Raw genomic sequence first — 26,407 nt, forward strand, 5'->3', positions numbered from 1 at the left:
TAACGTATGCTGTGTTTTAGGTTTATGGAGACACCGGCATAAGCGGAGTTCCACAGTCAGACTTTCCGCTAAATTTTAGCTCTGTTGCAACGGCTTGGATATACACTAGTCTTGCAGAAGAAATGCTGTGGTTTCACCTGGTTATTGATGGAACAATGGTCCCAGGTGTTCGTCCATCCATCAGAGAAATTGGTCTCTATGCCAGTGATGCGGTGTGGGAATGGTCATACCCAGTGGATACAACTCCTGTGCTTCTTTTGTGTACAATTCTCCTGTCTATGTTTGCTGTTATGATGCCAGTGATGTACTATTTTGATACGCTGAGTGCTTCTAGAACTATCTTTACACCCTCAGTTGATAGTTTTGTTGCCAAAAAATCTGCTTATAAAGTAACTTTTAGTGTTACTGGTAAAAAAACAAGCAACATCTGCAAACATATCCTCTTTTGTGTCAACACTGCTGATGAAACATGCACTCCAGTATCCTGGATTCGGGGAAATGAACTTCAAGATTTTGGTCGCAGAAAGCGAGGTCATTACTCCATAGTGTTGCCATTTTATCGATCTATTAAAATGAATAAGGCTGAAGTCAAATTCATTGCATGGTCTGTCAGTGAAGATACTCATGTAGGCTATTCTCGCTTGGATGATACCTCACTCAATCAAAAACCAGAGATAGAAGTTCAAGATGTTAAAGTAGTAAGAATTCCAACCGGAGAAAGGTGGCATGCTGACTCAACCAACTCCTTTATTCGCCGAAATACAAAGAGTTTTCCACTTTCCTCCAAAAAAGTTTGTCTTGTTGGTGTGACTAAAATTAAGCAACACCCGGTGTGGGAAAAGAGAGTAATGAAGCTAATTCAATGTCATCAGATTTTTGCATTAGTTTGTCCACCGTTTAGTTCAAAACTAAACAAGATAGAGCGGTTTTTGATTATCATGGCTATTACAACATGTGGCATTGTGGCTACATTCACTCTGCAAGTCTATCTTAATGCATTTCCATCTGTGGAAGGGAGTTTAATTAACGATAAAATTTCAGAACAAATCGATATAAGAAGCATGTTGGGTGGAAATAGTACTTTTGCTCTGCTGGCATTATTTGGTGCATTGGCCTCTATACCTGTGCCTGTTATTATCAGATTGCTTTATGCTTTTGAAGAATACCACGGTAAAAGAATGAAAACCATCCACAATGCGTTGCGAAAATTTTGTAGCCATAAAGTATTCTATTTGAGCTCTATGATAAGACTGCCTTTTATGAAAACGTTGAGAATTCCACTTGCAACATTTTTGGGAGTAACATTAAGGGATAAGCCGATGTTTGACGCAGCAACTGTTGTTTCTGGAGACTTTGCTCATCGGAATATTTTTCTCTCTGATCGTGCAGAGATCAAGCGCCGATGGTCTCTACCCTTGCTGCCACATACTAGCAAACTAGGCAGAAGTTTTCATCACGAAAGAGACAACAGCAAGAGAAGTTTATCTTTTCTGGATTTAGATTTAAGTAGATATTCTTTTCACGAAAGCATAAGCAATGACTCGTTCATTGAGAAGTCTGCAGAAGCAGTCCAAACTCAGACATCGGGTGAAACAAGTTTGAGTAGTAGTGCATTAAGTATATCAACAGTAAAAGAGAATATCATCAGGAAAACTTCTCAAAATAATGGCAGCTCCAGGAATGCTAATCTTGTGAGTGAAGCTGATTTTGCATCTGAAGACGATTCATTTGAAGTAGAGAATGCATTCACTGATCTGAGCGTAAAAACAACGGCAACAGATTGCGTTGCTGACTTACCTGAATTACCTTCTCATTTGACTTTGTCCACTTATTCATCTTACAGTGAAATGACGCTCGAAGCACAAGAGAGTAAAGAAATATTATTGCCACAATTTCAGAATATTGCCAAACCAAAGATACCATTATTGGGAGTTAAAACTCTACCTGAATCAAATAAAATAGTGGAAAAAGTATTAGAGCAGGATAGTAAGGTATCATCTCCTGGTCAAATTAATGCTATTATTCCGCGTAAACAAGAAAATTTAAGAGTAATAGATAACTCATATCCAAAGCCTGATTTCTATTTTGGGAATAACAAAGAAGTTGAAAAAGTGTCTGGCTTAAAACAAAAAGCATTGCAACCTGATGTCACTGACGCATCCTTTTTACCAAGAAATAAAGCTCTTCATACGGATAGTTTAGTGGAGAAGGTAGCTAATGTACCACAGTCTACTTCAGAGAAGTCTGACTTGTCCATAAGAAAGTTCCAGAAAGTTTTTCCTCCCAAGCAATCTACTTCCTCAAAACTTCATCGCTTAGAGAAGTATGATACCAACTCACACAGTTTGCAGCAAACAACATTGCAGCCCGATGTCACTGACACACCCTTTTCACCAAGCAATAAAACTGTTCATAAGGAAATGACAACAGATAGGGTTACTAATGTACCACATTGTACTTCAGGATCATCTGATTCTTCCGAAAGAAATTTCCAGAAAGTTTTTCCTCCCAAGCAATCTACTTCCTCAAAATTTCAACACTTAAAGAAGTATGATACCAACTCACACAGTTTACTACAAAAAGCACTGCAGCCTGAAGTCATTGACACAACTTCTTTACCAAGCAATAAAGCTCTTCACATCGAAATGTCAGCAGAAAAAATCGATAATATATCACAGTCCACTTCAGAGACCTCTGATTCTTCCATGAGAAAGTTCCAGAAAGTTTTTCCTCCTCGTAAGCAATCCACTTACTCAAAATTTAAACATTCAGAGGAGTACGATAGCAGCTCAAGAAGCTCTTTTCCAAAAGAAGTACCATTACATGCTGACCAGAATTTACTGAACCATATAAAACAAGGCAACACAAATGATGTACCGGTAGTTTCGAATCTAAGCTTGATTCCAGAGCATTTATTTGTGTCAGACCAGTCCAATGAAGACTTGACAAAAATAAAAACAGCCTCACTTCCTCAGTCTAGTCATAGTTATTCATCAGCAGAATGTAGAAAACCGTATCTTGGATCTTCGTCTCTTTCAAGTTGTTTAGGTACTCAAGGTGACTTAGATATTAAGAGTCATGTAGCTCAATCAACACTACCTCAGAGACTAGCATCAAGCAACCAAGAGGTTGGCAAACATGATGAATTACCGACAAAACATATTTTCAGCTCTGTGCAATCTAAAGCAAAGTTCAATACTGTAGCAAAAGATCAGAATATTCCCCAAGAATTGAAATCCAACTCCAGTAGCTCATATTCGTCTACAGAATCAGTCAAAGTTCTGTCTTTGTCATCTTCTTCATATGTGTTTGACGATGCTGTTTCTTCTGGAAAATCTACTTCCAACATTTCAGCAGAAATACAACCACCCACAGCTTCTCATCAACATAGTGCTCAGTCATCAAGTCATTTGGAAGAAGAAGAGTCTTATCATACTGCTCCACTGTTTAACATGAACAACAGTGAATCATCAAGTGCATGTAATAAATCCCTGACTGAGTCCATAAGTTTATTCAGGATTCAAGATGACTCAGAGCATGCATACATTGCACCACTTGATAAATATGCATCCAGCTCCAGTAGCTCAGGTGTTATGCATCATGTAGTTCAATCACCGCCTCAAGAATTGGCATCAAGCAACCTAGAGCTTAGTAAACATGATAGATTGCCGACAAAACACGTCTTTGTCTCTGTGCAATCCAAAACAAAATTCCATACTGTAGCACAAGAACAGGAAGTTTTCCAAGATTTTAGTTCCTATCCGTCTACAGAAACATTTGAAGATCTAACTTTGCCATCATCATCAAATATACTTCACGATACTGTTTCTTCTGAAAAATCTTCTTCCATTATTCCAACAGAAAAACAACTACCAGCAATTTCTCATCATCATAGTTTTCAATCAGCAAGACAATTAGAAGAAGAAGAGTCTTGCTACTCTTATCATACTGCTACACAGTTTAATGTGAAAAACAGTGAATCGTCATATACTTGTAATATATACCTGGCAGAGTCAGATACTTTTGATGATGTAACTTTGCAGAGTAATTTGTCCGAATACTTTGAAGAGGATAATGGGCTCGAAAATACTCACAGTGCCATGGAATCTGAAGCAAGCATCAAAGAAAGTTTACAAAATACATTTGCAGATGCTTCATCTCATACAAGTCTGTTACCGGACACTAATGAGGTGCACATTAGCACAGGACAACACTTACAGCATTCAAGCTCAATTGAGAGTACGCAAGTGAAAGATATTACATTTGCAACAAAGGACAGGGAAGTTAAAGAGCGATTAGCTTGTACCAGACAAACAGATTCCGCATTAGCTTTGGACTATGAACCATTAGTTTACGATTTTCCCAAACACATCGCTGTTTCTGTTTATTCAAAGCAAGATAATAATCTATCTTCATCAACAAGCCTTTATCCATCAACTTCCTTGGATGAGGTGGTAATTGATGTCCTTAAAAACCAAGATTATCTGACTCAAGTGCAGGAAACACCAATTATGGATACAGATGCAACAGTTATCACTATGGAACCAAACAATGAACCGTCTTATGAGAATTTTCCGTTGCAACAAGTGCAACAATCACCATCAATAACGTCATTAATGTCAGACATATTTCGTGTAAAAGTGAGAAATATTGCCGAGTTTGTGCAACAAAGTTTTAAGCCACGTTCTGAACAAAATTCAATACCAATTCCATCGGCTGGATTTTTCAGTTTTAAAAAGAAACCTGTAGAAGCAGAGTCTATGTTAAGTTATGGCAGTACAAGTAGCTCGTATACAGGTACAAGGTTTATTGGTGCAGGATCATCAAATACTCGTATTATCGGTCAAGGCCTTAGTGTTTCCACAGAAAATTCCGCTAGTACCATAAGAAATCCAAGCAAAACCAGCAGCGAAATCTCAGCACTCTTGCAAGCAAGTAAAATAGCAGGAAGCATCAAGCACCTAAACAATTATCAGTCCTCATTTGGTGAATCTACTGCTGGTGTAGATAGTGCTTACAGAGAAGCTTCCTCAAAGTTTGATTCGGTTGAACCCAGTCTGTATAGTAAAGAAACAGGTATCTCAGCTGGTAGTGAAAGTCTGCAAGTTGTGGAAAACTCAGCAAATTTTGAGACACACGTTCAGTTGTCAAGTATGATTGATGAAGGAAGTCAAGAATCTATAGGCAATGCGGAGTCTTGTGGGGGATCTACGTCACTTATGGAATATAATAGCAGCAATAGTTTTCATCACGCAGTGGTGACACATGAACCTGCAGAAAAAAATTTATGTCCTGGTTACCTTTCTCTCCGCTCATTGCTATCTTGGTTTATTGCATGTTTAATAATAGCGTTGTGTGTGTGTTTATTTTTCTTGGGTCAAAATCTAAGCACCAATAGTAAGGCTGAAGTATATAAGGCTGCAGCAACATCTGTTGGATTTTCCATACTACTTGTTATGATTGTTGATGCATTTGTTGGCATGCAGTTTTTCCAAGAGGATAAAATCTCTATTCAGTAGTATCTTCCTTGTTATTTGTTGAAAGTTATATTGTGGTTTAAAGTTTAATATTTCCTGTCCGTTACAGTAAATAAACGATAATACATTAAATGCATAACAATTTTTATTGCAAGCCACACAAAATAATAAGGCTTGTGCAAACGAATACTATTATTATTCTGAATATAGCAATTAAACGTTGCAAAACATAGATGCAGAAACGTCTGCTCATTAAACACTGAATACAATAAAACCAATTAAACACAAGAAATTCTCAAACTACTGACAAAAGCAAATGTTCTTAAAATTTAAATTGACAAAACAATGTTTGAAGATCAACTCTTAAAATTTAGACCTTAAAAGGCAGCACGGCACTCTTCAGCGAGCATAAAACATTTCCAGCAGCAAATTTTACAAATCTTTTAAAAAACTGCAATCTTTTGACACAAATTTATTAAACAAATGTGTATATTACGCTGTGATTGCTTACACAATGAAAACATTACATTGAAACCCTTGAGAAACTTGAAGCATACCGTAAAAAATTTAGATGGCAGTGATTTAATGAAGCCGGGTAATACAGCATAGTACAAAAAGCAATCTGGTAAAGTGTTGCTTAGCAACAAGCGTAAACAGTAGCTATAAAAAATCGCAAATGCTACAACCAGTGATGAAAAAGGTATCAAATATCAATGACAAGCGTGCTTCAGTCTTTCCCACAACAGTTCAGTTGTGGTGTGGGAAAGTGGCTTGATCAAGTTACACTACTAGCAGAATTTAAGAGGTGTGAGATTACTACTTAAAAAGTGATTGGTATTAGTAATTTTGGCAAGTCCGGTCAGGATAACTAAATCAATGGTAAACATCAACTGATCTGAATTAAATTTCATTTAAAAACAGACTACGGTACCACAGATCATGTTACTGAAACCATTAAACAATTTTAAAACACCAAATTTAATTTTGTTCAAAACTGGAACTCACAAGCACAAAACTACAGTAATTAGCAAAGAACTTCACAGGTGTATCAATTAAAACATTACAGTAACACGCACTAACACACCTTGCAAACTAAAGTACAATATTGAAATTAATGGTCATCACTTGATGAAGATATTTTTCTCGACGGTGGGCTTGAGGCAAGTTGCATCAATGCCAGGGCTCCATTCCACCTGTCTGATGTTTCATTAACACCTTGGTTCTCTTCACCACTTAACCTAATTTGCCTAGTTCTTGTAGGAGACTTGTTTTGATGTTGTATTGACGTCTCCACAACGTCCATCTTCTCAGCAAGGATTGTGTCCTTCACTTTTGAAGTTTCGGCAAGGTTATTTTCGACAGACTCCAGGTCTCTTAGAAAGCTGTATTTTCTACATAAATTGTTTTTTTCATCAGATTCAATCTTAAGAAGACTGGTAAAAGATGCATCGGAATTGGGAGATTCAGCATTCCCGACCAATGGACATTTGCTGGGTGAAGTTATGGTTACCGGCGGCAAAATAGGATATGGACGTTGCAAAAATGGTGACAAAGGCGACACTTGCTCCTGATTTTCTTTCATCATGAACTGATTATAGGCAAGGATTCTTTTTTTAACAGGGTGCCTTGGATCAACTTTTAAAACCTGCCCATTTTGGTTTAAGCGTTTGGGAGAGAGAGGAATCCTAACAGCTGGCTCTTCTTGCTCATTGTCTTTGATTCCTGAATAGTTTTCTTCATTATCAGATAGAAGTTGCCTCTTAGCTGAGGATCCTCTTGAAGCAGTGATTGCTGGTTTAGCATCCTATAGATAACAAAATAAAATTAAAACGAATCAGCAGATAATAAAATAAAACAATATACACGTCTTTATGATATGATGATTGTAAACGAATGGAATTACCTGGCTTTCATTGTCTGATGAGAGTTTACTCTCAACTTGTTTTGTAAGTACAGTTTCGTCATCTGAACTGGTACAATTTTCAGATGACTCCCGTTTGAAACTAAGACGTGAAATTGAATTTGTCCTATCCAACCTGTAACAAAAAAGATGTATAAATGCCAAGTTTACTGGTGCTATTAGTCAATTAAACTAACTACTTTATACAGATGATCAGCATGGTGTACATAACGTAACTTTTGAAATAAAATCAAACCATTTTAACCATTTTAAAACTAACCTGGTTCTAACATATTTATCTAGCCATTCATCAATGGCCGAATCTTGTTTAGGTGTTCCAGTAAGAAGACCTTCAAGCGCACCCTGATCATCTCGAATTAACTTGGCATGTGGATGATCAGGACAGTGCCTGTTTGCATGTGTGAAGCGCACATTACACTCTAAAACAAAAAGCAAAGCTATTATGTTTTTGAAACAAAAACCAAAGATCACACACATTTACATATAAACTCGCAATGTACTTGTTATATTTCAAGCATACCACAGTACAGTGATTTTATGGAATAACTTACCAACATCTGAACATTTGAATGGTTTTTCACCGGAGTGCAATCGCTGATGGGTTTTTAACTGTCCACTTTGCACAAATGACTTTGTACAATTCGGATAGTCACATCTGAAATAATAGTACAATTGCAAATAAATAAACACCAAGCATTTGCTAGGATCCCGCCAATTTCTAACAATTCAAAACTTCCCGCTACTGGTTAAAATGCCAGTAAGTGTGCAACTTTTCGAATCAAGTAGCCACTTAAAATTAGAGTAGACCTTGAAAATACTTCAGTAGAAGCAAAGCACACAATAGAATTTAGAGTGCTGTTTTATTAAAGCATGAAAAAGCTAATAAGCCATGATGACAAAGTATATTCACCTAAATTGGTCGAAGGTAGTACATTGCATAGTATTATATTTACCTGTATGGTCGTTCACCAGTATGTGTTCTTAAATGTGCTTGTAATGACTTTTCACGTGGAAACACTCTATGGCAAATGTGGCAGCGAATAGTACAAGTGGAATTAGATCCAAAATACTGTAAAGTCGATATCAAATCTGCCCTTGGACGGCCTCTTTTTGACCTAATGTGCATATTATTTCATAAGTATGTACAGTATTGGCAAAATGTTTTGCTATGAGTACCATCTGCAGCAAATTCAAGTCTAAAGATGAAATACACTGTGATTACAATGACATAATTTTTACTAAGCTTTCTATTACATTTTCATGTTTTCAGCAGGCTCACCCTGTTGGTGTAGAAGAAACTGGACTTGCTTGAGACAAAGGTGTAACTCCTGGAATAGAAACAGTATATGTTGGGGACGAATTAGGGGAAAGAACATTTCCCAAAACAGGACACAAAGCTGGTGACATAGATTCGATCGGACATAGAGCTCTGTGAGCAGTTGGTGTTGCAGGAGTTAGAGGCGATGGAACATTATACCTATTGGCAGAATGAAAAATGATCAACTTTTTTTGGTCAAAAGACGCCTTTGACAAGATAAAAATATGAAAACATAAAAATCAAAGATCAACAAAAAGGTTACCTTCGATTGATATGTGGCAAACGGATTGCGGGTGACAGACTTTCTGGTGTAGGAGGCCACTGCCAATTTGGATAGAGTAACATGTTTTTGTATGCAGTGGGCCCTGGTTAAAAACAAACTATGGTAAATAACATAAAAACTCCATTTTCATAATAACATACAAACAAAGTACATTTTAAGTGTTAACTCACCACCATCTGCGTAACTTGTTAACACAGGGTGTTGTAACTTGGAAGGTGAAGCGATCATCATTGTGTGCTCCCCTATTCGATATTGTTGACGAGAGATATCATAAGCCATAAGATATATATACAATGAAGTATTTATGATATAGGTTTTGACCTGTGCAATGCAGTCTGAAATGATCAAACATTCTGTCATTTAAAGACTTATGGACTTCTATAAACCTTACAATGCACTGTCCTTGTTTTTCAACAATGCAGATGTTTAACAATACACTTTCGATTTGCCTTTTATATACAAATCATTCTTGTTAGCAAAATGTCTACTAGGATATTGATTACTGTGAGAGCAAGATAATATAGAAGATTTAGAGCTTAGATAAAGTGACAAAATATGTCTATATTGTAGGATAAAATCTCTTTAAAGCTGGAATTCTTGTCAGCAGCTTGCTTTCCTAACAACTTCTAAAAGCACTCCCAAGTTTCCAACGTCCTACACAATAGCTGCAGCCTTATACATGTTTGTAACGTGCAACACGCAATAATACTCGAAATTAATAAACATAATCTGTTCTCTGCACTGCGTCGCGTCAAATAACGATTACGCGCGAAATATTGACAGTTATGTATTGTCTCATCATACCGCCGATGAGCACACGTGCTTCTTTCGCGCCGTTTTAGTTATTTATTGACATATTAAATGAGGAGTTTCCGGAGATTTATCGTGCAGTGTAATGGAACAAAAGATGCCCCGCTCTGCAGACAGCCTTGTCGCTAAGTAAACATGACGAATCTGTTCCATTTTACCGCGCTATGCAAGATGCCCGCATTGTCACGCTATTTTCGCTTCGTGGTATAGCCTAGGCTAGCTAATGTTTTTACGCTTGCCGAACTGTGCGAGTACAATATCACCTTATTATACCACTAGCTGTTTAAAAACTACACGCTGTATTCATCACTGGCGATAGACCTGTGTAGATAGTAGGATTAACTTGTTCTGAATAACAACTACACCACACGAACCAACGGTATAATAACATTTCATTTGTGTGTAAAACGTAATTAGCTTACTTCCAGTTCCAAGTACATACATAGTGACTTGCAACTTTTTAAATAAGTATTATTCCAAGCTCGCAAAAAATGGGACAAAATCCGAACGAAAATAAAACACGCGTTTAAACTGCACCGTACTGCCCTCAGATTTAAATGTCACTACCGAGCTGATTTAAAAACTGCGCATACCGAACGAGGTTTCGTAGAAAAAAAGCTCATGAAACGGCAAGCCCAGGCTTTTTACTGTGTTTACCAACCGCTGTTTCCCGCCGAAATAAGCATATGGTAGCCACGTGAGGACTTGTCTGTTGAGATAGGCGCGCAGACATGAATGAGTGGTAAATTAAATGCCGCGTTATGCTTGTCTTTTCTCTCTCCCTGAAAGGGTCGCTGACGCGTAAGGTAAACAGATAATATAGCCGTTTATGGCGTCTTCAGAAGATTTCTCAATCATGACCAGACTTGAAGCATAGCGACAAAGCTTTTTTCAGGTTTCGTCGTTTGGTTAGTCCGCGTCTTTTTTCAACGTTCTTTCTGGTGTTTTGCGTTCGTTAGCAATTGTGCGGAAAAAGCGTGTTGTATTTCTCATACATTTAAATGAATACTTTGTAAACGTAGACGTGTCCAAGCTTGCATGTGTACCACGCAACACAAGCTTACCGCCATTCCTGTTTTGAAATGATAAAAAATTAACCACGTCATAGCTCACTTGTTGCTTTGAGATACACACTATTGTAGTTGGCCAGTCACATACATTTCTTGCATAATCTAAACATGTCTCTAGACTACGGTTAGCTAACGTGGCCAAATTTCAGGATCTCACTAAGAGCCTGAAAGGGCTGAGAAAGCTGTAATGAAGAAAATAAGCCTAGTTGGGAAACACTGTTTACAATTTTAGCCTTATCAACCCTTTCAGGCTTTTACTGTGTCCTAAATTTTGCGATTTTAAACGTGTGACATATAATTGTGATTAGGTTAAAACTGTATGCGCTAAGGTCTATGCCGGGGTGGCCAACCAGTCAGAGACTAAGAGCCTCACTTCTTACTGTGTTAACCGCAAAGAGCCACATCATATACAGTATGATTAATGACGTTTTTCTTATTACCACATAATACTGCATCAGATATTGTTTCAGTTGCATCATCCTTATTCTGGGTCGAAACCTGATGTAATCAGTGATTATTATTTAGCAAATATCAAGTGAACATTAGCCAGTAGAGATTACTTTTCTGTATTACTTATCTGCCTAAAATAGGTAAAATGTGCTCTGTTTCGGAGGTTCAATATGAACGAAAGAGCCGCGGGTTGGCCAGTCCTGGTCTATGCGATTTTAAGTCAGTGCACGTTGGCTATAGCCTACTTAGAATTTTTATGACCATTAATTCTTTGGGAAATTGGTAAAAACCGTTATCCCACACGGGGATGTAATTAACCTGCGTAATATTTTGATTGCTGTGAACGGACCCAAAAGTTAGATAACCCACGTGTAAGCTTCTTGAAGCTGCTAACATGAACGCAATTTTTCGGAGACTTTGTGTTCACCATTTTACTCACGCGTTTAAATTTCAAACCCTTTGGCCAATCGTTTGGAAGGCTAATCAAACAAGCATATGGTTAAGTGTTTGTGGTAAGGTTGTCACTGTTTCACAGGAAAAAATCGACCGTTGGAAGCTATTTTTACAGTTTCTTGTTAACCTGACTTAAATGTTATAACATATTATAGCTTATGTAGGTTGCGATATTGCACATTAATCGAAACCTAATACAAATTTACCTTCTTATCTACATTTAACCTAAATTAAACCCTAACTAAAATCAACTATTAACATACCTGGATATCCATTCCCTTAACCTAGTCTTTCCTAAACATTTTCGGTCACGGAACCCTACTGAAATTTTTATGATATTTTGGAACAGACAATAAACAAACTAAGTACATTTCAAGTTACACCTTAATAGTTTGGACGAAAGACAGAATAACTCGTTTTCCCTTAAAACTGAAATCATTGTAATCAACAAGAACCGACTCGAATGAAGTCAAGTCTTTTCAAACATCGACTCTGGTCAAGTCTTCCAAGTTGTTATCTAGAAAGAGACTCAAGTCTTTGCAAAAATTGACTCAAGTCCTTTCGACTCTGATGTTTAATTGAATAGATATTTAATGAATATTTAAGTGTATATTTTCTATTATAGTATATTCTATTATAGTTATTTAAGAGTATATTTCTATTTCAGGTTTAAGAAAGTTAACATTTAAGTTAACCACATAACATTTTCCCTTTAAATTTTCGGATTTCTGGGCGCATTCCTCACATATAATCGTTATCATTGGAGTGCTGTATAACTAGTTATGCTCTACTGCACCACACAATGTCACGGAATGTCTTATGTTTCGCTATTTTGAATAAATGTTTTAGTTGAGAGTTTTTCCTGCGAGCGATGTTTGTCTTTATTTATTGCGCTGGAAGAGAAGGACACGTAGCCTTCATGGAAATCAGATCAAGCGGAATTTATTGACGCAGACACGTGATCTACAAACCAGAGATCGCTGCAAATGTAAAACATAAATACTTTTCAAGGCAATTTTCTTTTTATTTATGTATCTATTTATTTTATCTTTTATCATAATTGTAAGGGACGAAAAATTGTGCTGACGCTGATCGTCGCGAACCTATTATATTAGCAACAATGGTAGGCGTAAGCTATTCCGCAAGTAAGGCGAGCATCTTTGGTTATTTTTCAAGGAAGGGAGTAAGTAGGCGTAGAGTAAGTAAGTTGTATGAAATTATAAATGCATCATTTATTTATCGAATAGGCTTAAACTGTGAAATGGACTGGAAAAAGAAATAAAAGCATTTTTGCAAGTACATTAATTTACCCATCAACATTAAGCAACAGCAGTTACGACCACGCCCCTGTGGCGCTTGACGCAATAAAATAATGGCGCATATAGTACGAAAAAATTGTTAACTTCATATGAATGTATATTTAGCAATGCTATATGCCAATATGGTAACGTATGACGCACTCAACTCTGAGAGCTAAGGTATATAACTTAGTCGTAACTTTGCTGCAGCAAAATGAAACGGAAATATGCTCACATGATAATTATGACCAATAATGATACTGGATCATATGACACAATGTGTAAAGCCAGGACACTTGATGAGGTAAGGAAAACATGTAGGAATTGAAACGTTGAAGAATAACTTAAGCATACACCTTCACCAATCTGTAAAATAGTTCTAGTGAACAAAGTTACTGTCCGTACACAAAATCAGCGGTAACTGAATATGTACAATAATGCACTACGTGTATCAAAACTGACTACCACATAAATAACTTAAAAATATCACGAAAATGCAAAACAGATTACGAATGTAAAATTCAGAACGCTCTGTTAATTTAACAGATAAATCTCCCATGAGTTAAGCAGAGTTTCAAAAATGACGTCTCTTTACTTTTAAAGCAAATTCGTTAGATAGACAGGGGTTCTCAAACTTTTTTTCGACTATGGCACACCAAAACATTCCGGATTCTATCGCGGCACACCGACTTACTATGCCTATTAGCTTTTTACAAACTTTTCGACCGAAGCTGCGCTACGTTGAAAAACTATACACGGTAGAAGTCACTTCAAGTCAACTTTATTTTGATCAACGCAGCTGTAAAATCCTCAGTAAAATGATCAATAAGTTACAACCAGTAAAACCATTTATTCTTACTGCAATGTGAAGGGTGTGCCAGCTTTTGTGCGAAAATAGTCTTGATTCGGGGCATAAAATCAGACAAACACACCTTTAGTTCCTGTTCGACAGCATTCAGCTCTGATCTTTGTTTGTTCTTGATCAGCGTCAGTGAAGAAAATGCCGATTCACACATGTAAGTTTTGGCAAATGGCAATATGATGCGGCACAACTGCAACCCTCTGACGGCACACCAGTTTGAGAAACCCTGATTCTAGAGAATCGTGACTTTTACCTTGTAACTTGTCTTGGAGACGCAGTTACGACAACGCGCCACATAGTTGTGTGCCAGTGGCGCTTCAATCATGATCCTATCTATGTTTAGCCATACATATTAAAATTCGCTTCTTTCAACGCGTTCATAAATTGTGACCACGTTCAAAATTTGCGTACGCGTTCACAATTTACGAACAGGAAAGTAAGATACTTTGCATGGCCGAAAGATTCGTAATCGCATTTTTCGAATGCGTAGGTTTGATTTTTTGCCTAACGCTAAGGGTCATAATAACGCGTTGGTAAATTACATCACGTTCTCAACTTGCATGTAGGCCTATGCTGAAGTATCATACGAAAAATTAGCTGTGTCGGCCAAAAAAGTCACTATTCAACTATACACCCTTATAAATTGCAATCGTGTGGACCATTAATGAACGCGTCTACAAATTACAAACACGTTCACAATTTGGAATTCCGTATAATAATGACCCGTTCGACCAATAGAGCTATGTATTTTTATATGATAGTGTGGCGTGCATGCAATTTATGAACACGTTGTTGTGAACCTTTCGGCCAGGCAAAATATCATACTTACACGTACATAAATTGTGAACACGTTCGCAATTTATGTACATACAGCGAATTCTGATACATATGGCTAACTATCCGTCTTCTGTATTATCTCAGTGCATACCCCTCGTATGGTTTATGTCGTACCTGAATCTAGCACATTGTGATACTGTGTATCCTATTCGTTACCTAACCTCTAACTACTATAGTTATCTCTTGGATTATATAGTTATCCACACCGTGGACTTCTCATTTGCAACTACTTCCGAACGCAACCTTTATATATGGTTACAATTTGTTTTTGTTTAATGTATTTATTCATACATTCGCTCAAACGAATGATATAAGCATGTCCGAAACTAGTAAAATTACGTATTTACTTGCAGTAAATGAGGTGGGATGAGTAAAGATGGCATATATGGATGCTAAAGTCGCATCAAAATCTTTTTAGCTGAAAGGTGTCGTCATGCAAGTAAGTTAATTATAACGCGCTCTGTTTCTTTTTGAAGATATAAAACTAAGTTATTCCCATCCGACTGTAGTAAACGCGCAAACCATAACGTTCAACGCATGATCACAACTTTTAATCCTAAAGGATCAAAAACAATAAGTGTAAACTATATGTCTCATGACCTGGAGCTTTACCTATCTTACCCCATCTTCTTTAATGCATGTATTTCACTGCATAGTGCATACAGTTGTTCACCGCCAAATAACAAATTTCAACTCATTAAATACTTATTCCAAAAACTTTGCATTAAAAGTTTTACTGAGAAAACAATAATTAAATTAATAACAGCCGGTGTAACGTCCAAATTAGCATTGTTATTTATTCAATTATTTGATTTAAGTAATAATGATTTATATGATTTGTGTCGCCCAAAACTCCAAATAGCTTTGTCGATGCGTGTCTATAGCCTCTTGGGAATTCCCTTTCTTTGTACATATTGAATTCCTTTTTTATTAAAGCTGATGAGCCGTGACCTGTCCGCTACCATGTGCTTATTAACGGCCATTTTTCTGTGTTAGCGCATCAGTTTAATCCCAGCCAATTTAGTAGGCTATGTATTGCAGTTGTTAGCCTAACTTAGGGTTGCCATACGTCCGGATTTCCCCGGACATGTCCGGAAATTTAGTGTTCAAACTGCGTCCGGGGGGGAATGCTAAAATATGCTTAATTGTCCGGAATTTTTTAAATTGTTTGTTGCGTTAAGGGTAATAATTTCATCGTTACGTCATAAACGACAATACAGTGCTCTATTTGGGATACAATGATACATGGATGAGTGGAGCTGGGCTAGTAGCTGAAGGCCTTATATCTTGGTCGATATTGCAAAATTTAGAACATGTCTGAAACGATAAGAGCGTATATTCGCTGAAGAAAATTATAAAGCAGTGAAAGCAGTAGAAAAATAGCGCAACAAGAAGTCTGTTGCAGACCAAATGAGAATACCAAGGAAATTTTCGTTTGTTTAATGCTTAATGATTTCGAAGTGGGGCGCGGGTTTTTTTTCGCACCGTCAAGGTGGGTCAAATCAGAGATGGCCCAATAGCGTTTGTTAGTGAATTCACGACACTATGTTCAAAAATCCACTCCAGTATACAATGGATAGGCAAAGCATTGCAAGTGTGACGTCATATTGACAGACAATGTGTGCATACCTCATTTTAAAAACCGCTAGTGGGCACTAAAGAGTGTCCGGATTTTAGGCCACGAAAATATGGTAACCCTCCGGCCTAACTTGTTTAAGTGAGTGTTGCATGCAGTATGATGAGTTAGTTGCCATTCAACCTGTTGTAATGCCTATTTGTTAGCCACGTTATTGAGATCAAATTTACTAGTATTGTATAGTAATTTACAGGGTAGTGTTCATTTCCTTACTTTGGCTTTGTTTGTACTTTCAAAGTTTGACTTGTATACTTTTACATTGGTTTGCTGTTCATATGCTGGCATTTTATATTTTATAAAAATTTAGCCGTTTTGACATCCATTCATAACTATAATTTCAATCTTCAGACTTCCTGGGGCTTAATTTGATGTTTTTATAAGATTTAATTCAAGGATTTTTTTGCCAACGTGGGCCACCGAGGTTTCCAGTTTAAAGAGATGAAATGAGTTAAAATCCAAGGAAATTTTTTGCTAGGTAATATGTTGAATGGTGAGAGGTTCAGATTTATGAACCCCAAAAAATTAATACCACATGCAGTGTACAACTGGACATTATATGTATGCTTTTGTATATACACTGCGATGATTACAAATATTCTGTACTGGATTTGATCATAATATATCCCGTTAATCTTGGTATTTTGTCTGATAATTTTAACTTTTAATGAAAATTTCTCATTTTAATATAAAATTATAGCTAGGTGATCAACAGAACATATAAATGTCATATTTGACTGATAGCAGTACTCGTCATAGAACTGTGGGGTGGATATATTTTTAAATTGCTGCATCGTTGGTTTTACTGCCTATTTCAAAAGGAAAAAATGCCTGCAAGGAAAAAGAGGTAAAGTATTTTCTGTTTTTCTCAACTTGAAATCAGCCCTATATACCTGTGCAAAGATTCATTCATTTTTCTCTTTAGCAAGACTGTGGAGATAGTACACAGCTTTAAGCATCGACTTGTCAGATGCCACCAAAGTACCAATCAATTTCTTTTGTAGTTATCGACTTAGTTGCGAATCAGAAGTTTTTACATTATAATTTATTTGTTTTTTATGTCTATTAAATTACAATTTGAAAACAATTTATGATAGTGTAACAGCCAAAGTTGATTCCAATGAGACAAGATTTTCAAACTAACAGCAGATTGTGGCAGATGTAAAGGTTGTATTAGTGATGAAGAAGAGGAGAAATATGTCAAATTGGGAAGTGATGAGATCGAGCTTGTTAAGGAGTTTCGTTATTTGGGGGATATGATAGGGGAAAATGACAGTACTGGCAGGGCAGTGACGGCAAGAATACGCGCTAGTTGGAAAAAGTTTAAGGAATTGTCTGGTACACTCTGTGGCAGACTACTCTCTACCAACCTGAAAGGAAGGCTGTATAAAGCATGTGTAAGAAGTGTGATGTGTTATGGAGCTGAATGCTGGGCGATGAAGAAGGCTGATATCAGGCGAATGCAGACGACAGAAATGAGGATGATTCGAATGATGTGTGGTAAGACACTACGAGATGGGATTACCAATGATGTGATAAGAGGGTGGACAGGTGTTGAAGATATTGAAGAACATCTGAGAGGACATCGTCTGAGATGGCTAGGGCACGTTGAGCGAATGAGTGAGGAGAGCTTAACAAGAAGAGTACAGCATAAGATGATTGAGGGAAAGGTGAAAAGAGGAAGACCAAAGAAAACATGGGAAGAGACAGTGAAGGATGATATGAGAAGGAGAGGTTTGAAGATCGAGGATGCCATCGACAGGGGAAAGTGGAGGCGTCGCTGCAGACAACTGGTTGACCCTGAATTTGTTTCGGGTTGAAGACCAGGCCTGAACATAGGCGAATGGAAGATGATGATGAGCAGATTGTTATTAATTAGAGTCATTAAAGTTTTGCTTATGTCACAATTCATAACCCTGCTTTAAAGAACAATGAATTTATGCATACATGGAAATATTAATAGTCTTTAAATTTGGAAAAAAATGAATACTTGATTTTGTTGCTTATCGGAGTTTGAATGTTACCTACTTTATTATCGATATATAGTAAAATAAAAAAGCAAGATTTAGGACGGCACTCTAGGATTAACTTTTATTTTTACGTATATCTTAATGCACCTTATGCTTGCAAAAGCTTGTGTAGAGAAATAAAAAATAAAAGTTAACCCTAGATTGCCATCCTATATATTTTTATTGTACTATATATACATACTGATTATACTAGGTTATCACAGTTCAGCCATCGTCTACTTTATTATGATGTGTTCAATCAGGGTATATTTAATCTGCAGACATTTATGTATTTTTTACAAAAGTTATTTTGTAATTGTATGTACGAATTTTGTATAATTTCCTTAAGTAAGAAGTAGCAATGCACATGTTTTCGTTGTGACTCAAGTACTCAACACGCAGTAATGTTTTGTGACATTAAACATCTCCATATTGTAAAAAATAATCATTATATATATGTCTAAATTTAGTTTGGAACTACAAGCAGGACCAGTAATACCAATAAATAACACTGGCCAACAAAAAAATTTTGGCATGAAAGGTAAGAACGATTTTAGAGTATATCAGGGGCGCTGAACTCGAAAATGCCATTATTTTTTGCAAATTGGCTCTAGTTTTTAAGATATTAGCGAATTTCGATATTTTTGGTATCTTTTAAATTTGAAGGTAGGTTGCATTTTATATTAAGGAACTGCCTATATTAAATGTTGTTGTAAGTCTATCTGCACTAAAACCACAAGAATGAGCTAAAGCTAAAGACCCAATGAAATTAGCTAAATGAGGAAGTGCTGCATAAATCTATTCGTTTCCATATATTCAACACAAAAAATACCCCATTCATTCGTATTTTCATCAGATTCTCCTAACATATTGCAATTTGTGAGACTAAGCTTCCAATACCACATTAAAACTTGCTTGAAGTGAACAATAAATAGCAGTAATTTGGTAATAACAAACCAAGTATGCCTAAGCCTACACAAGAAAGACAACAATTTGTAAAATAGACGAAATGAACAAGCAATCAATTTTTTTCATTTACCACGGAGTATTCAAAGCAAAACACTATACGAAGAAATATATCCATCTCAGGATGTGCATTAGTTAAGTTCTTAGATGCACTCTAGTTAATTACTCAAATTAGCTTGAAGTCATCTGCAGGAAAGTTCTCTTGTACGACTTTCGCCTGTAGTCTTGTTGTGGACAGCTTCGCATTAGGCACCAGCAGTAATCTGCCATCATGTGAGTCATCTACCTTGATATCTCTCTTCCATTAATTTGATATCTTGGTGAAACCTTTCACCTTGTTCCTCACTCATTCATATTTTCGAGGTTTTCAGGGAAGCGATCCAAGTGACTGAATAGATAGTGAACTTTTATGCTCATCCTTGATCCAAGAGCTTGAAAGTTCGTAAGCTTCACTTCTACGAGATCCACATAGTTGCTTGCTTATACAACTGCAACGAAAGAGTACCAGGCTGCCTTCTCAACTTCAGTCATATGTGATGGAAAAACTTGATCTTAAAGTAATTTTCGTATTTGTGGCCCATCAAAAATTCCTGCTTTCAGCTTTTCAATACTAAGACTAGAGAATACTTTGCACAGGTAATCAAAACAAGCACCATCTTTTTCTAAGGCCTTGACAAATTGTTTCATCAAACCCAATTTGATGTGCAATGTGGGTAAAATGATGCGATCACAAATGACCCAAGTTTCATTTACAATGTTTTTATCTTCGCGCACAAGCTGTTCATGTATGGGCCACTCCTTTTTAATCCAGCGTTGATCAGTGGCCCAACTATCCCAGTAACAAATAAAGCAGGGGTACTTGGTGTAGCCGCCTTGTTGTCTTAAGAGAAAGTTGACCATTTTCAAATCAACGCATATCTCCCAGTTATGCTCAGCATAAGAAAGTTTCTTCAAGACCATTTTAACACGTTGGTAGTGTTCCTTTAAAACGACTGAGTGGCCAATTGGAACACAGGCAAACTTGTTTCCGTTGTGAAGTAGCACACATTTCAAACTTTTTTTGGAGCTGTCGTTGAATAACCTCCATTCTTCTGGTTTATATTCAAGTAGACCCATAGATGAAAGAAGTCCTTCGATGTTTTTACAGTATACAAAATTATCTTCTTGAGAGAAAAATTGCATTAACATTTCTTCTCTGTCCCGTTAAAACGTTATTTTTGTTGCCAAATCAAGAATGTTATGCTGTGTGTAGATGTTAAGACTTATGTTGTGCTTGATGGGAGATGATATAAACTAATGTAAGGTCTTATTTACCTCCCAAGAGAGTAATTTGTGCCAGACAACTAAACATTTGGGCAAAACTAAATAGCTGCTTCACATGGCTTCAGTTTTTGTTAACCTTTATAGCATACATTTCTAACTTTTCATGGTATATGTAGGAAGAAGCAATATCTCAAAAACTAGAGCCAATTCAGCAAAAGTAATAACATTTTCGGACTCAGCGCCCCTGATATACCCCTAAATCGATCTAACATATCATGCCTTTTGAAAAAAAATTTTTTTTGTTGGCCTGTGTAATCTAAGTATCACTAGGACTACAAGTAATACCAGTGATCTTGGTTAAAGCTGGAGTTGCTTTTTTATTAATTGCCTTGTGATCGCGTATTTTCTCACCAACTGCACTCAACCATATCAGCATAACTTGAAATTGTCATCTAAATAGCTAAGCTAAGTCAGATAGCTCTCAAAAGCTAAGTGTAAGGTCCCACTTTCTTTCAGCCTTACTTCATTACCTGAACGTTCATTCAAATGTTCATTCACAGAATTACACTTAAAAGGTCAGTGATTATATCTTCATCTGCTCTTTGCAATGCCAACCTGATAACTTTTGAGCGGAATATTGTCGCTGTCAAGTCTCCCAGTTCTCACGTAGTTTTCAGAATGTTACCATACTACTGTACTAACGTATGTGGTGTTGTGGTTTTGTTATCATCATCTCATCATGTTGTATAAGGTAATTGTTAACTGAACTCATTAATAAGTTTCTATGTTCCTAAAAATTAAACCTAACACTCAAACTTAAATGTAACTCAACACCATTACCCATTTGTCAGAATATCCAAATTTATTGCATGTCAAAACAACTTCCCAGAACAAGCGTATACAAATGAAGGCAGAGATATGTAGTGTACTGAAAGTTTTCGCAGTTACTTAATCAAAGAAACATCTACCGTTAGTTTGCAACAATCGAAAGGTACCAGAAATATTTTATCAGTATATTTTAACAAATATATTAGCGGTATGTCTTCAAAGCCACTTTAAGATCTTTTAGGAACCTTAAGTTTATTAGCTATTCTAGATTAGTAGCATAGTGAGTTAGTGACTCAAGGTGTTGTGATGCGTGAGTGATCTGTACTTGAAACACAGTACTTAAAGTAATTTCAAATATTTTAGCATAGTAATTTCTTTGTTGTGCATTTTTGGCTGTAACAGGGGACAAAGCATTAGATCGATTATGATATGTTTTAAACATTGGAATTTAAGGACTGTATGTGTCCACTCCAGGACTTTGCTGAATGTTGAAATGCTAAAAATTTGTCCAGTGAAGTATCTAGTTATCGTACCATGTAATGTACCATTTACGAAATATATACTCATCACAGAAAAACTGCAAAGTCATTATCATCTTTATTTAATGCTGCTGCCTTGGAAGAGTTCAACCATCAAGCAGAGACTGTGGATGATAATTTGAATAGATACTTTCGTTCCTTGCCCCAACGTAGTCCAAAAGTTAATCTAACACCTAATCAAAGGAGAAGGTAAAGTATGAATTGTTTTTATTTGAGCATATTCTGTCCTATTTGAAAATAAAATGAAACGTTTTAACTTTGTAGAAAGCTTGTTTGCTCAATAACATGGCAAGCACCCTTGCCATCATTGAAATTATAGATGCTTATTTCTAGGCTTGTTTCTATGGTGCTCTTATTTCTGTGATTAATAGGATAAAATACTAATATGATATGGATGCATTAGATTAATATAGTTAATTACCACAGTTGTAAACATCTGCTATATATGATAAATATTAGAATTGTATTTTAAAATAAAAAGCATAATCACGTAAATAATTTTCATATTACTAGATACACTGCTCCACCGAGAAAAATTATATCAAATTTTGGCCAAGGTAAACTATATTTAGCTTTTGGTGATTCAGAAGTTTTTTCTCTGGTTATTGCTTTTTTCTACCTGCTGTCAGTTTTCAGATAGTTTTCTGCAGTTTTGTTATTTTTTTTTGTATATAGACAAGCGTTTCGAATACAGTGAACAAGCTGCGCAATTTGCTGCTCCAATAAGTTTACAAAGCAGAGTTTCTAAGACACCGGCTGGTTCTTATTTTACACCTGGTAAGTATGTTTAACAATTTTGAAGGTTCAATTGGAGTTTTGGACTGTGTTTCAATGTTTAATATTTACTATTCTTCTGCTGTCTCCTATAACTGCAGCAGCTAACCATTGCTGTTTATTAGATGATGCAGTTATGGAGCCTGTAAGAGAAACAATGCTTGCAACTGTTGAAGACAACACTGTGGAACAGAATGAAGTGGATGAACATCCAACTACTGATATTCAAAGAAAAGTCAAGAAAACTCAAAAGGCACGCAAGACAATTGGCTATGGGAAGCCAAGAGACTCCATTATCTTATCGAATCCAATAGGGCAAAGTTCAAGTCATGAAGTTGTTCCAGCAACAACTCAATGTCGCAAAATGACCGCAAGGAAATCAATACGTTCCAAAAAATCACAGGCAAAAGTTATGGTACAAAAGGAAAATACTGCTACTGTTTCAAAAGTAGCATCTGAGAATGTTCAAGCAGCAAACGTAACCCACAAACGGTTATCTTCACCAGAAAGGAATAATGCAGGTCAAGCTATAAGCAATCAAAGAGACGTTTTAAAAATCAACAACACTTCACCAGAAATGATCAAGGAAACCAACATTGAAATGGATAGCACAATAATTTCTGATACACAGAAAATAGAACCACAAGCCCAAGAAATGCAAAACTTCCCTAATACTTCTACATCATTTACAAGCAGTCATATCAAATCAGATGTTATTAAAAGAAAAAAGAAAAAAAGAAGCGTGTTTGAACGAATGGAAGAGGAGGCAGAATCGTTCGTGATGTACAACGAACATACAGGTGTCATGGAAAATGAAAAATCTATTCATAGCAAGCAACGACATAGACTTAGATCTTCTACAAGCTTTTCAACCGTGAAGGATGATGAAGTTGCATCAATCCCCAGAAAAGCTAGAAGAGGAGCCAGTAATATATTGCCAACACGCACAAATGAAGCAAACAGTGACGTGGACCAAACTATTGCTATAGAGAAATCAGTAAAACATATACAAAAGGAAAACTTACCTGAATCAGACATGAATAGGAATATTCGATTTAGTGAGCAAAGAAATTCATCAAGAAGTAGCAAGCAACAAACAAAGCGCTTTATCAAAGCAACAAAATCTGCAATCAATGACAATAACAATCAATCAGATGTACTGGAGAAGGCCACTGCCACCACTGCAGAAGGTGACCAAATGAAAACCAAAACAAAAACCGTGAAGGCATTATCCACCAGGTATCATTACAACACCAACCAAGCAAACGTTTCGTCTGCGAGTTCACAGTTTGCCACATCAAGCAAAAAACCTCGTAAAAGATCAAAGAGGAAAAGTCATTTGCAGCAAACAATGGCTGAAGGTGAAGTGTTTGTTTCGCATGTTGAAAATGACAGCGGTGCTAGTTCCGATGAAATTTTAAAACAAAGAAGATCATATCTACGACATTCCACCTCTTCAAATCAAACCATCAGAAAAGAATCTGACGTTTCAAAGCATCTGCGGACAATTCCAGAAAGAGCCTCAGATTCAAACTACTTGGTGTCTTCTGCCTCTTCTGTGGAACAAGCTAAAAAGCCCAAAAAAAGATCAAAAGCTATCATTGACAGTGATGACAATGTTGATGCTGACATTACTGGCTATGATAAGGAAATGATTAATAAGAGACCACCTTTCCCAACAGCTGTTAATTCAACTGCTAGGGCAAGAAAAAGGGGGACGACTGTAAGATCAAGATCCAAACCGTCATCTATACATGATATCACTACATCGGATAAAGATGATCAGCTTGTCAATCAAACTTATCCGAGAAAAAATCTTATCAACAAAGACATTACTCGAAATTCCACTAACGGTTCTGGAAATTTGCGGTTCAGTAATGCAGTTAATCAAAATCAGGGCACCATTTCCACCATGAACAGAGAGACTGAGACAAGTGACTCCTTTAAAACAAAATCAATCGTAAAGTTTAAATCAAACAAAGCAAATAAAACTTCAGGTCAACTGGAGAAGGACAAAAGTGCTGCCAGTAATTCTCAAACAAACATTTATTTGACAGCTAAGGATACTTCTACATTGTTTTCACGGCCCCATCAAAAGGTATATCATCACAGCACTCAAGAAGATGATACCTTTTTAAGGACAGGTAATTTAGTGTTTTCAGTAAATTCATGGTTGTTGATTACAAGTAATATTTTGATATGCATGCATATTTGCCATTTGCATAAATTCTAGATCAGGATGTTCATCTGCATAATTTGAACATTGTCAAAAGGCACTGTGGCTATTTAACATCACCGTTGATGTTTGGTGCATCACTCAAGCACAGATACGAAACTCTAGCTAGTGGTAAGTTTAGTTACATTTATATAAGAAATAGTTTGTGGTGTTTTTAGTGTATATAATAACTCCAATCTCTTTTGATGTCAATTTTCATGCAGAGGGTTCAAGTTTCTCTTCAGAACAACCTTTACCTGAATCTGTAATTAACAAGGTGCTTACGAAGTACAACAAGAAACTCTTGTGTTTTAACCATGAGCGAAATGAGGTATTGGAATATTGTACACCTAGTTCAGTATCTTTTGCGGTGCTCATGCTGTGTGATACCTGTATTTTTATTTGATCTTGACTTGTTTGGTAAAGCTCGCTGAAAAGATGCAAGAGAAAGCTGCGACAATTTTGGACCAAGTGAGCATGACAAAGGCAACAACATCATCGAAAAAATACTGGGATAAAATATCCAGGTTTTGATATTTAATTAAGCATCAGAAATTGTGCAATTTTGTAGTTAGTAATTCATTCATGAAGTGTTAATTGTGTGACTTGTAAACTAAACGGTCGCTCTATGTTGTCGTTCCTCAGTAAAAATGTGCACTTTTATCGCTAATCTCTGATGATTTCATTGAATATACAGTAAATGTTCTATTGTATACAAATAGAATTTGTTCAGAACATATGACGTATTTTTCTTTGGCACACAGTGAGCTGAATTATTCAATTCCATCTGACTTTCCTGTGGAATGTGCTGCTACACAGTCTCAGTACCAAGAGTACATGCAGCTTGCATCTGATATAGAATCCCTTCACGAACAAAGAAAACAAAAGGTTTATTTAGATATTTTTATACAACTTAACTCATTGCATGGTTTTTCAATGGTATTGATGGTTGTTGTTGAACATTTTTTTAGCAAGTTATGCTGAAGAATATTTGGCATTTGGTGCAAGGCTTGGATAAGTTAAAGACAGCTGATGATCGTTACGTCGCTGCCAAGATTACCAATTCCTGCCTTGCCAAAGAACACTTTGAAAAACTAGCGTCTGCAGTCAGTGATGGTAAGCAATAGGTAGTTTGTGATGTGACGTTAAGCTGCCGTCATTCTGTGTCATATAGTTATGTTATAATAATAACATACATTTGATTTTGCAGCCAGGACCGTTGCTGGAGTTTTTGTTGGTGGAAAGGAATATCTTGAACCAGAAGATTAGAGAAGCTTGTTGTTTTTAGCTTTTAGCGCTACTGTCTTAAATGTTATTAGCTTTACTTCAATTATTTAGACATGTTTATTACTGTTTTTCTTTTTAAAATAAAGGTGGCAAGTGCACTGTATACAGGATAAA

The 26,407-nt window shown here is 36.4% G+C and overlaps 3 protein-coding genes across 3 annotated transcripts in view; 2 read left to right on the forward strand and 1 right to left on the reverse strand.

The window, feature by feature from the left end:
- Nucleotides 1–5,585, forward strand: part of LOC143458787 (uncharacterized) — a 33,635-nt gene extending 28,050 nt beyond the window's left edge. Inside the window, exon 78 of the mRNA XM_076955656.1 lies at nucleotides 21–5,585. Coding sequence (XP_076811771.1) covers nucleotides 21–5,519 — 5,499 coding nt within the window. The 3' untranslated portion in view covers nucleotides 5,520–5,585. The remainder of the gene's footprint in view (nucleotides 1–20) is intronic.
- Nucleotides 5,586–5,600: 15 nt separating this feature from the next.
- Nucleotides 5,601–10,395, reverse strand: LOC143458788 (uncharacterized). Its single transcript, XM_076955657.1, has 8 exons — nucleotides 9,170–10,395; nucleotides 8,979–9,081; nucleotides 8,678–8,875; nucleotides 8,352–8,513; nucleotides 7,950–8,053; nucleotides 7,658–7,817; nucleotides 7,381–7,513; nucleotides 5,601–7,281 (listed from the first exon to the last, which is right to left on the reverse strand). Exons 1-8 carry the CDS (start codon nucleotides 9,357–9,359, stop codon nucleotides 6,589–6,591), a joined length of 1,743 nt encoding a protein of 580 aa, XP_076811772.1. The 5' UTR covers nucleotides 9,360–10,395; the 3' UTR covers nucleotides 5,601–6,588.
- A 6,701-nt stretch (nucleotides 10,396–17,096) lies between these two features.
- Nucleotides 17,097–26,396, forward strand: LOC143459384 (uncharacterized). Its single transcript, XM_076956523.1, has 11 exons — nucleotides 17,097–17,259; nucleotides 22,051–22,206; nucleotides 22,531–22,574; nucleotides 22,693–22,794; nucleotides 22,917–24,935; nucleotides 25,025–25,138; nucleotides 25,231–25,337; nucleotides 25,433–25,533; nucleotides 25,771–25,894; nucleotides 25,978–26,122; nucleotides 26,217–26,396. Exons 1-11 carry the CDS (start codon nucleotides 17,240–17,242, stop codon nucleotides 26,273–26,275), a joined length of 2,991 nt encoding a protein of 996 aa, XP_076812638.1. The 5' UTR covers nucleotides 17,097–17,239; the 3' UTR covers nucleotides 26,276–26,396.
- Nucleotides 26,397–26,407: the final 11 nt, after the last annotated feature.

Source organism: Clavelina lepadiformis, chromosome 5, assembly GCF_947623445.1.
Source record: "Clavelina lepadiformis chromosome 5, kaClaLepa1.1, whole genome shotgun sequence".
NCBI classification, from domain to species: Eukaryota; Metazoa; Chordata; class Ascidiacea; order Aplousobranchia; family Clavelinidae; genus Clavelina; species Clavelina lepadiformis.

What these genes read in the sequence shown, in the direction of transcription:
- LOC143459384 (XM_076956523.1), top strand. Translation starts at nt 17,240, where the DNA reads ATGCCTGCAAGGAAAAAGAG. An exon ending in TGGTTCTTATTTTACACCTG is followed by an intron (nt 22,795 to 22,916) that starts GTAAGTATGTTT and finishes GCTGTTTATTAG; the next exon opens with ATGATGCAGTTATGGAGCCT. An exon ending in TTAACCATGAGCGAAATGAG is followed by an intron (nt 25,338 to 25,432) that starts GTATTGGAATAT and finishes TGTTTGGTAAAG; the next exon opens with CTCGCTGAAAAGATGCAAGA.
- LOC143458788 (XM_076955657.1), bottom strand. Translation starts at nt 9,359, where the DNA reads ATGACAGAATGTTTGATCATTTCAGACTGCATTGCACAGGTCAAAACC. An exon ending in TTGCCACATATCAATCGAAG is followed by an intron (nt 8,876 to 8,978) that starts GTAACCTTTTTG and finishes TTCTGCCAATAG; the next exon opens with GTATAATGTTCCATCGCCTC. An exon ending in ACTGGTGAACGACCATACAG is followed by an intron (nt 8,054 to 8,351) that starts GTAAATATAATA and finishes CTATTATTTCAG; the next exon opens with ATGTGACTATCCGAATTGTA.